This window comes from Hyla sarda, chromosome 1, assembly GCF_029499605.1.
Source record: "Hyla sarda isolate aHylSar1 chromosome 1, aHylSar1.hap1, whole genome shotgun sequence".
NCBI classification, from domain to species: domain Eukaryota; kingdom Metazoa; phylum Chordata; class Amphibia; order Anura; family Hylidae; genus Hyla; species Hyla sarda.
The window spans coordinates 219,075,619-219,088,546 of record NC_079189.1 but is presented as its reverse complement, the minus strand read 5'-3'; the positions used below and the strand labels follow the sequence as shown (position 1 = coordinate 219,088,546).

At 44.0% G+C, this 12,928-nt stretch overlaps 1 protein-coding gene and 1 non-coding gene across 9 annotated transcripts in view; both read left to right on the top strand.

The window, feature by feature from the left end:
* Nucleotides 1-12,928, top strand: part of CDS1 (CDP-diacylglycerol synthase 1) — a 429,921-nt gene that overhangs the window by 374,870 nt on the left and 42,123 nt on the right. For all 8 annotated transcript variants that reach the window (XM_056568773.1, XM_056568774.1, XM_056568770.1 and 5 more), the window contains 3 exons: nucleotides 1,129-1,225; nucleotides 4,371-4,468; nucleotides 8,603-8,742. In XM_056568773.1, the coding sequence (XP_056424748.1) occupies nucleotides 1,129-1,225; nucleotides 4,371-4,468; nucleotides 8,603-8,742 (335 nt within the window). The remainder of the gene's footprint in view (nucleotides 1-1,128; nucleotides 1,226-4,370; nucleotides 4,469-8,602; nucleotides 8,743-12,928) is intronic.
* LOC130342045 (U2 spliceosomal RNA) lies at nucleotides 11,543-11,732 on the top strand. The gene has a single exon (XR_008881776.1). It is a non-coding gene; the product is annotated as a U2 spliceosomal RNA (small nuclear RNA).

The following is a 12,928-nucleotide window of genomic DNA, read 5'->3' as shown; positions in this document are numbered from 1 at the left end:
GCTTCCTGACTGTTTCTAATTAAACAAACAAATCCTAATGACTTCTGACATACTTGTACAATACTATTGCGAAGTAATTCCTGAAGTAGATGTGATTCAAATTTACATGCATTTCAAAATCCTAACTCTCCTAACTCCCTGCATGAGGCACCATTCTCCCGCTTTCCACCATATATAACAATTCATTACGAGACACGGGGTGGGGGATTAGGTCCACACTCCCATAGAGCATGCTGGGAAATTCAGTGCCTTGTTTTGGAGATCCTGGGGAGTTCCAATGGGAAACCTCAGACACTTATCTCCTAACCTGTAGATAGGGGATTAGTTGTTAAACGTTGTAGCGGGCTGGATGGAGAATATGGAGAATGCAGGGGAAATGGGCGAGCCTTTTCCCTGTCTCCATTGCGAAGAGCTGCATAATGCAGCTGCAAGATTAACCTGCCATTACTCTTCGAATACTGTCTGTATTTAAGTGAGGACTTTTTGTAAAGCTGTTCACATGCACTATAACCCAGTATATAGGCCATTAATATCTGATTGATGGTGGACCAACACGTGCCACTCCCGCTAATCAGCTGTTTGCCAGAGACACCGTGCCTGCATATACAGTGGATGGAGCCAGAAGCAGACAGCTCCTTACATTGTGCAAGTAGTGTGGCCCTGCTGGGTTCCTTCAGCTTAGCTCCCTTTTGAATCCCTTTGATTCAGTGTGTGGGTCAGGTGGGATAACCAAAGGACTGAAAGGAAGCTAACAATTCAGGGATAAAGCCAGTGGTCAGAAAATGAATAGCACTTCTATCTTTGCGATGTAGATCAACAGTGGGGTAGAAGATAAACATTTTTGTGGTATAGATGCTTTAATTTTTATTTTCTCCTGTGGTGGCACTGCAGGGAAATGAAACGCTTGCTGCCAGGTTTCCCACAGATCACATTTGATCCCTGAAAATCCCATCTATATGTCATAGGTTACATACAGTATCACAGTCCATCTTCGCTCGAGATACAATATCTGCCAATGTCCACCTGATGTGCTGCTGGATTTTCATAGAACTGACAATTGTGATTCCAATTCAGTAGATCATACATAATCATGTTGAAACCTGATTTAATGTGATTTTTATTTTTCAGATGGAAAAACTGGTGGATTCGGGGAATTTTCAGCTTAACAATGATTACATTGTTTTTCTTTCTTATCTACTTGGGCCCTGTTATGCTGATACTTCTGGTAAGCTTGTTTAAAATTTAAAGGAGTTGCCAGAATTAGAAAAAATGTGATGCATTTCCAGAAACAGCACCCAAGCTTTCCCATGGGCCTTGTCTGGTATTGCAGTCCACATTCACTTAGATGAAGCTGTATTGACAAGAGTAGCCTTTAACTGAACCCAAAGCTGAAACTGTGTTTTGCTTAAATATCTTTACCACTCCTTTTTTCCTTTGTTTTCATAGTTTCTTTGCCAAGACTTACTGTTAACAAGTGCTAAATAAAATGTGTGCCATGTGATGACATTATTTACTGCTTTTCACTGCCAATTCATTGCAATTACCATAAAGTACAGGAAGGTCTCAGGATAAATAAGTATTAAACACATCACCATTTTTCTCACTAAATATATTTCCAAAGGTGCTATTGATATAAAATTAGTAACAACCTGAGTAATCCATACATACAGAGAAACCAAAGTAAATAAGCTTAGAAATTAAAGGGGTATTTCGGCCTCAGACTTCTTATCCCCTATGCAAAGGACAGGGGATAAGATGTCTGATCACGGGGGTCCCACCTCTGGAACCCCTGCGATCTCGGTACAGCTCCCAGCATTCTGTGCCGGGCATTGCTCCCGAGACGGGAACGTGACATCACGCCATGCCCCCTCCATTCATGTCTATGACACGAATGGAGGGGGCGTCGTGTGGCATCACGTCTCGGGAGCAGCGCCTGGCACAGAATGCTGGGAGCTGCACCAAAATTATGAGGGGTCCCAGCGGGACCCCCGTGATCAGACGTCTTATCCCCTATGCTTTGTATAGGGCATAAGAAGTCTCAGAAATACCCCTTTAAGTTATGTGAAATGACACAGGAAAAATGTATTGAACACATAAAGAAAGGGAGATGCAAAAAGGCACGGAAGGACAAGACAAGCAATCCAGCCCCTTGGCAGTGCAAGTTAATATCAGCTAGTTTAGTCCCAACTAATGGGCAACAAAAAAGTCTCATTGCCAAGGTGTCACACAAGACACATCTCATGATGGGTAAAACCAAAGAGCTGTCTGAAGACCATTGCAACCTAATCGATTTTAATGCTTACTTGATTTTATGCTGCACCCCTGGGTCGTATGTCTAATTTCCATACGGGGACGCTGCAAATGAATGGGCTGATATCTCTAATAAAGTGACCATTCAGTGTATATATTGTGCAGCATAATGGATCTCAGTGCCAGATGAAAGAGTCAATACTTTGTGTATGGGTTGCATTACATGGGCAGACTTCTGGCCAATGCAAACACCAATTGAGTAAATCAGCGCACATTTAAGGAGCCTATTACATGGCTCAACTATCATGCCGGAAGGGCCACACAATTGATCTAGTCCTTTGCTTCCATCATTGTCTGCCACACATCCTTTATTACACTGGGAAATATGTAGGCGCCGAACACTGCAAAAATGGGATAAGCTGGCGAACAAGTTTTTGCAGTTTACCCGATAATGATCCTTTGTTACTAGAGCCCTAAGTGATTGATTCCAAACCTTATTACCTGAGGAACCCTAGAAATTTTTCTCACTCCCATTCCCACCGCAAAAAATGTGATGTACAGGAGATAAAGCATTCTATATTACATGATGACTTCTATTTTGTGGCCTAGATGTTTTACCTGCTTGGCATCTTTTAGCAGATTGCTGCAATCGGGACCCCTTGCTAGTCTTGTAGGAATCCTCGCTGTAAAGTATAGATTGTATATCATAACCATAACAGGAGATTAGTGCATTTTAGACTATACTACCTTTTTAGATATTTTCAGTTTAATTTTAGTATATTGGAGGACCATTTGTAAGACTAATCTACAGTATCAACAATTGGCTGTTTGTTATTACTTGAAAGGATTGTTTTTTTTTTATAGATAACCCCTTTCAGAAAGCAACCCTGCTCCCAACATTCTTGACAAACAGCTGGTTTTGTTGGGGGTAGCCGCAGTCAGCCAGACATTTGCACCAGGCCTCAGTCCTACGACCTGCTGTGATCGTGAGTAATAGCAGGCCTCTCTCCCCAGCTGTCAATCAAATGTGAATCTTTTCTTTGGAGTGAAAGAGTCAGATCTGCTGTGCCATTACAATTGCAGCAGTTCTCAGAACTGAGCCCAGTTGTCTGTGCAACAAGTCAAAAGTTTATTTTAATGACGCTAATGCTTTAACCTCTACTCCCAATATTGCATGGCAAAACCTTTTATACAAAGTGGTTTATCATGAAGATGACCCCTATCCATGTGCCATCATGGACATCATAGAGGAGCAGCAAATGGACCTAAATGAGGGGAAGGGGTTCCCTGTTCAAGATCCATGACTTCTTAGTCGGAATGAAAGTGCTTCTGAGTACAAACTGCTCCCACTGTGGTGAACTAATGTCATAATGAAACAACCGTGTGAACTGCTCCACAGCCAGCCACCACATCTGTCTCTTTTACTCCATAGACTAATCCAGTGAAAGAGTCAAATTTGATTGACAGCCATGGAGTGAAGCGTGCTTCCATGCACCTTAACTGGCGATCTCAGCTGGTCTCAGAACTGATACCCCATGTGATCTAAGCCTTTGACATGTCTAAACAACATGTGAAATATTTATTTTAATGCCACAAATGCATTAACTGTTGCATTTAATAATATTGCAATTTTTTTCTATCTTACACAAGGAGAAATGCTGAACTTGGACCTTTATGTTATCAACCATTGTATAAGGCTGCTTGGTCCTAATTTTATTATCAGGCAAAGTCCATTTAGATATCAACATTTTGCTTGTGGAAATTTTCCAATAAAAATGTTCATCATTCAGACAGATTTTCATGTATATTGGTAGTTCTCTAAAGCTGTCACGAATAGTAGAGGCCTGGAGTAAGAAGCATCTCCCTCTCTGAGATCAATATACCCAAATAGGGGAATATCTTATCTTATGTTCCTTAAGTAGTCTAAAGAAGCACAGTTTAGACTAGTAGCATTATGGTTGTGCTTATACCAGTTTTGGTTTGTTCCAGTGTTTCTCCAAATGGAAGGCAGGCCTTACTGGTAAAATGTAAATTTTTGTGGAGTGTGGCCCAGGAGACTGTCTCACAGTCAATCACATACGGTACTTTGTATTGCTGACATTTTCTTACCTATGTTTCAGGTGTCTGCGATCCAGGTGAAATGCTTCCATGAAATAATATCCATTGGCCACAGATTTTACAAGTCTTACGAGCTACCGTGGTTCAGAACGCTCAGTTGGTAGGTAATTAAGTTTCAGGTTAGGTGGTTATTTGCCGTTGTAGGTTCTAGAAGTATATATACATACAATAAGCCTCTAAAAACCCATTTGGCTCATACATTTTATGTATAAATGATACCCTATTAGTAATAATTAAGGGTTCAGTTACCCCAACTAAACTGTCACCTAGAGTGTCAAAGAAGGGATTGCACAGAAAGCACTAAGCATTTCAACAGGTAGAACAACATGTTGCATTGCAGGGACAGGCCTGAGACCCCAACCAATTCCCAGAATGAACGGGCAAAATGCTCAGCTGAGGGTGTTGCTTCTTTGTTTCTGCTTGACTCTCCTTGGAAAGTCGAGCACCCAGTGTACAGACTCATAGAAACCCTTATATACTTTCACGGAGTCTGTACACTGCACGCTCAGCTTTCCAAGGAGTGCAAAACAGAAACAAAGGAGCAGAGCCCTAAAGGCGTAGTTTTAGATTATTTCCCCTATAGAGTCCTCAAGGGAGGTCCAAGCTAACACAATGTCAATTGTGACTTACTAATGATACTTCTCTTGCACCTGTGTTCACTTGTAGAGTGGAAGCTCCACTATATTCACATAATACTGGGGATCGACCGATTATCGGTATGGCCGATATTATCGGCCGATAATCACGATTTTGGGCATTATCGGTATCGTCAATTATCTTGCCGATAAGCCGATAATGCCCCACCCCCACCGCGACCGCCACCCCCCCGACCCGCCGCACCGCACCCCCGACCCACCGCGATGCTGGGCGGTATAGCGGTATGGATTTTTGCCCATACCGCTATACCGGTCGGTCCCCTCCCCCACCCTCCGAGTCAATAAAAAAATTAAACTTACCCGTAATGGGGGTGGTCCGGGCCATCCATCCTTCCTGTAGTGTCCGGGGGCGTTCCGGGTGAAGAGTGAACCGGTCCGGGCTGTCCTTCTTCTCCGGCGGCCATCTTCTCCACTCCGGGCAGGCTCCGGCCTAGTACGCTGCATAGACGCCGCTACGTCGGGACGTCAGGTGCGTCGCTGCGCACGGGCGTCACTGCGCAGCGGCGTCTATGCAGCGTACTAGGCCGGAGCCTGCCCGGAGTGGAGAAGAAGACCGTGGGAGAAGAAGGACAGCCCGGACCGGACCACCCTCCACCCGGAACGCCCCCGGACACTACATGAACGATGGATGGATGGCCCGGACCACCCGGACAGGTAGGGGAGAGAAGTGGGTGGTGGCGGCGGCGGTCTATGGCCCCGCAAAAGCCACTGCAGATCATTGATTTAAAGCGGCCGCTTTAAATCAATGATCTGCAGCGGTGTCGCAGGGGGTTAAATAGCCGATAACTTATACCGGAATATCGGTATAAGTTATCGGCTATCGGCCCTAACCTGCACCGATTATCGGTATCGGCCCTAAAAAAACGATATCGGTTGATCCCTACATAATACCTAAAAGTCTAAAGAAACTAAATCTGTTAATTGTCTAGCCTGTACATTGCATAATATAGTATGCTTCTCTAAGCAGGCATAAATGATGTGAAACTTCTTAATTATGTATGGTGGTGGGTGCACTTTTTTAGAATGCTTGAAAAGGGGGCGTGACCTCTGAAACATTATACAGCACGGAATGGACTCCCTTGCTGTTTGGGACTTAATGCACCAGGGCATTTACCCTGGAGCATTAATTGTTGATGAAGTGAGCACAGGAGTTTCACTCACTTCATAGGGGGTGAGTGACTGCTTCTATCAGTAGCTGTCTCATCACTAAAGACAGGCATCAGAGGTCCCGCTAATCACATTGTCTAAAGGAAGAAAATACAGGTGCCAGTAGTTTTGTGTTGCTCGTCAGACACCCGCAGTGCGATCACATGGTTCGTTCTGATGAGTTAAAATGTTTTTTTTCCCCTCCTCTTGGCACTGGAACAGCGCTCCTATGATACAGCTTGACAGAGCCAGGCTGTATCAGTAGAGTGCCGATCACACTGTACAATGCTATATATATGGAGGGAGTGTGGCGGCCCCCGCTTTTGGCACGAGTCGTGACGCTCCGCTCCCTTGGAGAGCCGGGGCTCCATACAGGAGATCACAGGGGGCCCCAGAGCTCGGACTCACCACGATCTAAAGCTTATCCCCTACTCTGCACACACATGTGAAAAGTACCAGTATTTTGTAAATGTAAAATGTGACTGTAAACCATACTGCATTTGTAATTTTACTATTGAAGAGCATTTAATCATGTCGAGATAATATCCTAACCATAGCCATAATAAAGTATAAAATGTCATTAGCTGGAGGTGACGTAAAATCAAATGTCTAAACACTTTCTGTTGAACATTTCTTATTCACAAGCCAAACAGGGGCTAAGTCTGTGTTTCCGCTTTGAAGGGTTGGCAAGCTCCTTCAGGGTCTCTCCTTTCAATTAAGAGCAAATTAGGCCAGAACACAGTGTGACAGAATGTTAGCACACTGTGTGAAATTCCTGCTCTTGTTCTGCTGCTCGGGTTCAGCTAGCAAACTTTACACTCGGCGCAGGTAATCTCAGGTATAGTTTTAATGTAACACACGATCACCAATGACTTAGTTATATGCAGAAGGTGTCAATTAGAGCAGGCACTAGATAAGGGGGCATTTTCTGCATCACTCTTTCCCACGTCAAGAAACAACAAAGTAACCCCATATGTGTATATAAATAAAAGGAAAAAAGCTGAAATTTAAAAGTGAATGAAATGTTACAGTATTTATTGTATTGTTCCATGTAGTCACCATACAGCCTCATCCCAAATACAAAGTATCACACTGTACAACCAATGATGATTGATGTGCGGTATGCATGTTACCTCTGTAGATACTAAACTGTACCATATAATGACCCAAAACACCTAAAAAAACAAGAATGGCTGAGAGAAAAACCTTGCATTATTCTGAAGTGGTCACCTATGAGCCTTGATATGAATCCTATTGAACATCTGTGGAAGTTGCTGAAACATGGAGAAGGCACCTTCACAACTGGGACAGCTGGAGCAGTTTGCTTATGAGGAATGGACAAAGATACCTGTAGACAAGTGCAAGAAGTCTTATGCTCACACAGCCAGAAATGTGCAGAATGTCCGCCTGGAAAACACGGGCGGACATTCCGCACACTTCATTATTTTCAGTAGGCGATAGGACCTTATTTCAGGTAGCACTGTGGGTTTTTTGTCTTTAACAGAAGGGTACCAATCCGCCCTAGAGGTCAGATTCCCACCTATCAGAATGTGATAGGATGTCATTGTCATATCCTAGTGATATGCGATCGTGTTATGAAATAGGAATACCCCTCTAAGTGGGCATATGAAGCAAAGTGTTATAAAACTAGCAGCTGATAAACAGTATGTATAAAAATATATAGACTGAAAGGGAACCTCTAAAACATAAATTTTAATGTGCTCATAAAAAATACAAAAAAATACAAAAAGGTAGTATCAAAAAATATTCTAAAATATATTGTATTGATCGCCATCATCCAATCCACATACTCAAATGTAGATTGTTAATAGAAATACAAAAAGCGGCTCAGCATAGGTGCACACTGGGTAATTCTTTCCTGCTTCCAAAAAGGAATCCTTGTCTTGCAAAATCAACAGATTTCCATATATGCACAATTTTGTCTCCTCTCTACAAAAAGACGGTGACATATTGCAACTAACATTAAGTCCTCAAAGTGGTATAAATAACCTTGTCACAATCTCCAGCCTGCAGAAATATTATATATAATCGGCAAACACTGGTCAGGATGCAACAGGAGAATCTATTATATTTATATATAGCAAACGCTGGTCAGAATGCAATACTGAGTATACGCATTTAAAAACTTGTTCTCGGAATCTAAGATACACAAGATAATGTATTGACCATGAATGCAGACCGTTTTCTGCACTCCTTATCAAAAATCTCTCAAAGAGCACCCTATACCCAGCCTGATGACAGATAGCATCAAGCTGCACAGTAAGTAAAGATGAGGCATTTCCGTTTTTTGTCTCATTAACCACTTTTCTGTGTAAATGTCAAGCAATTCTTTCCAGAGCTGACTCGCTAAAAAATGACATTTCACTTTATGCATCTGTCAGATTCTAAATTCTTTATGCCCTTTGTTCCAGGTACTTCCTTCTGTGTGTTAACTATTTTTTCTATGGGGAGACACTGGCAGACTATTTTTCTACATTTGTACAAAGGGAAGAATCTCTTCAATTCCTTATCCGCTATCATCGCTTTATATCATTTGCACTTTATGTCATAGGTGAGTTTCCGTAGTATACTACTTTACCACTCAAATCATGGAAACATAGTATACATAATATGAAATCATAAAGTCATAAAATGTAACTTTTATTATGCATTTTACTAAAATAATAATGAAGTGTAGAAAACCCTAAAACCGTAAAAAGACTCTAGAGCATGGAGTATACACCAACCCAGTATATATTGGTTCAGTGTATCTCAATATACTGGGAACCAAAAGGAAACAAAAGGGGTAGAAATAGGGCAAAGGGCACTCTGTTTCTCCCCAACCCCCACTCCCTTTGACCCTACCTTTTGGGGTGCCCCCCTTTTTAACAGGATGGCCCCAACCATGTGTCAGTCCCTGAAATGTGATAAGTGAGGAGAAAAATAATATATTTACAGAACAGGGGAGAGAGAGTTATTCCAATAAAAATTCAATGGTCCGAAGTGCAGTACAAACAGTAGATCTGCATGCTCATGCAGGGACACAAGATTAGTCAGTTTCAGGTTCCAACGCATTTCCCACGTACAATACCAAGGGATTCATCAGGGAACATATCGTTCATAGATTAAATTAAATAGATGGTATGATGACTGTTATAGGTACTCAATTACAATGGTGTCAATGTATTGAATTCTTATTGGAATAACTCTCTTTCTCTTTTCTGCTAGCTTATAATTTTTTCCCCTCACCTTATCACAGGTCAGGGACTGACACCATGGATGGGGACATCATGTTAAGAAGGTGGGAACACAGAATGTATGGTCAGGGGGGGTGGGGGTTATGGAGAGTCCTATTTGTGGTAAGGAGTTCACCATGCATGCTGCTGCTACTATACAACTAATATAGATTTGTATAGAGCTGCAGCATAAATGCTCATCCCCATCTTGGCAAACTTAGTAATTCCAGACCCTCATACCATTTATCAGTAGGGCTTCGGTGGTTAAACCCCCAACTACGAACTAGTTCATGTTTTTTTTTTTTTTTTCTTTGAAAACATGTCAGAAAACAGATATATTGGCCTATATATCCTGGATGAAAATAGTGTATTGTAGATTTGTATCTACCTTGTAGTTGGGAATGTGTGAAAAGGACTGCTCATTGGGGAAATCTGTAGCAAACCACCATGAATTACAGTATTACACATGATAGCCTTTAAGAGATCTGCTGTCATTTCATAAGGGTGTTCCTTAAGTGATAACAGGAACACCCAGGGGGTATTTACGAATAATGGCTGTAGGATGTGTTTTTTTTTTTGTTTTTTTTTTTACTCCTTTTTTTTTTTTTCATGGGTGGCTTTTTAACTCGCTACACCAAATTTACAAAAAGGTGCAAGTCGGGCTATACATTTTGTGCAATTTCAAAAATGAGTTGTGTGTGAGTGTTACAGGAAGCTCTTTCAGAGGTGATTCCTTGTGTGTTAAACTTAATTGTACCAAATATCCAGACTTTTAAACATGTTTTTTTATAGGAAATGTGTGTGTGTATGTATATAGATATATAGATTTCAATAACAAGGTGGTCTGCTTATATTAATGAGTAATTTCAGCAAATTTTTGTAATGTGTGTTTCTCGGTCGCTCTTCATTGATATTTTGCAGTGGTCAGGAATTTTTGAAAATGCAACTTTTTAAAAAGGTGCAAAATTTGGCGCAAAGCCTTTAAAAAGGCGCAAATCAACTCCATAAAAGAAGTGGCATAGAAAAAGATTTTTTGGTGCTTACTGTTAATTTTTTTTTCTAGTAGCCTTCATTGGGGGACACCTTACAGATGGGTATATGCTCTTGCCACTACGAGGCGCTGACACTAGGAAGAAAAAGTAGTCTCCTCCCTGGCAGGATATACCCGCCCACCTTCAGTGAGGTAATCAGTTTTAGCTAGTGTCAGCAGGAGGCAAGGCCACCCCCCCCTCCTCCCTTCCGGCACAGAAATTATGGGGTTAATTGGTTCCCGTGTGTCTCTTGGGGCAGTTTAATGGAGGTCATTGGCCCGTTTAGTCTTTCCTGTCTGTGGTGTTTCAAGACAGCCTCCGACTTTTGCGGCAGCTCCCTGTACTTATTCAGCCACAGTCAGGGCTCTCAGCTCCTCCGGCGCTGTACTGGCCGGCAGGAGCCATAATGGCGGCAGGTAGCTCCGCCCCCCTTCTTCCAGAGTTCAGAGCGGGAACCAGGTTTCAACTGTAGGGACGCAGACAGAGGAGAATCTGTGCCTCTCATTACGGAGTTTAGCTCCACCCCCTCCCCGCAGCGAGCTCTCCGGTCTGGCACTCTGCAGGTGTCTTTAGTTCATCCAGGGAGGTCAGAGGCTGTATCCGTCCTCTGACTCCCTGGTCCTGGGGCCGTACTTTTCTAGCCGGCGGGACGCTTACCAGCCGAGCGCCGCTGCTCTCCCTCTCCGACCGGATGGACGGGGACTCAGAGCTTTGCTCCGCCCCTGCCCTTTCTCCTCATATCTGGACCCGTCTCTCTCCTCTGACGCAGCCTCACAGGTGCCGGCGGGCGTGTCGCTGGCGGCACATATCTCTGCCCCCCTTTCCTCTTATATTAGTGAAGTGGGGTTCTATTCCCCACTCTGGTCACTTTTTTGGATGTGGGGGAGTGGGCATAGCTCCTCCTTACTCCCCCCAGGAGGTGGAAAGCACTCTAATATATATATATATATATATATATATATATATATATATATATATATATTATATTTAAAAAAGTTAATCTCTTTTTCTAGTCTTTAAGGCCATTTAGTGATGGTTGGCGCCCTCTTGTGGCCTATAATTAGATTGTTACCTTTTTTCCATGCAGCCTTCGCTAGTGCTATTTATTGCTTCCGGCCTTTTGTCTAACATCAAGTGCAGTGTAGGTTTTTATCATTTTAATATCTGATACTTCCCCTATCCGAGGACCATATAGTACATGGATTTTTCAGTACGTGGGCCGATGTGGAAGCTTGCTTCCGTCACCCCGTGCATTGACCCGCTTTGGTGGTTTCTTCGTGTACAGTACACCAAAAAATACATGTTGGACCCCTTTTTCTGGGTATACGGGGGCCCCTTTCCTGTCTCTATCACACTGTATGGGTCCTGATATGACTCAATGCATTGAGTCGTGGAAGTATGCCTCTGGCATTCCTGCTTTCACCAGGTTTCTCACTCTGTTGGAGACAAACGTGACTCGCTGTGGCGGGTCGTGCCAGGGATTTCATGTTTCCTTGGAAGTATACTAGGGTTACAGTCAGGACTGTTTATCCTCTACCACCGGTTGTCATGACATGTTTGCCATGTCCACAGGTGTTCTTGACTGTGCATCCATTATTCCCTCCTCCACAGGCTGCCACATCAGCGGCTTCTGTCCCGGATCGCCACGTCCAGTGCGAGGTCTCCATGGAAGTTTCCATGCGTGGCCATAGATTGCATCTGCCCTCATTGAGCCAGTCAGTAACGTCACCTGTCACTCATCTCACTATCAGTGCGAGGCAACCGCCGGAGTGCACCATGGTCTACATGGACCCATACCAGTAAGCCAGACAGTGGTCTGCATGGTTTTCTGTGCTACCTGTTTCTTCTCCAAGGACTGTAGTGTCTATGGCTGCAGTTCCGTACCTCTATGCTAGTGCGTGGTGTCCGGTGGAGTGACCTGGCATGTCCTGTGGACTAGGGATCGACCGATTATCGATATGGCCGATATTATCGGCCGATAATCAAGATTTTGGGCATTATCGGTATCAGCAATTATCTTGCCGATAATGCCCCCCGCACCGCCCCACCGCACCGCGACCGCCACCCCCGACCCGCCGCACGGCACCCCCGACCCACCGCACCGCGTCGCACCCCCCACCGTGATGATGGGCGGTATAGCGGTATGGATTTTTGCCCATACCGCTATACCGGTCGGGCCCCTCCCCCACCCCCACCCTCCGAGTCAATAAAAAAATTAAACTTACCCGTAATGGGGGTGGTCCGGGCCATCCATCCTTCCTTCCTGTAGTGTCCGGGGGCGTTCCGGGTAAAGAGTGAACCGGTCCGGGCTGTCCTTCTTCTCCGGCGGTCATCTTCTCCACTCCGGGCAGGCTCCGGCCTAGTACGCTGCATAGACGCCGTGACGTCGGGTGCGTCGCTGCGCACGGGCGTCACTGCGCAGCGGCGTACTAGGCCGGAGCCTGCCCGGAGTGGAGAAGATGACCGCCGGAGAAGAAGGACAGCCCGGACC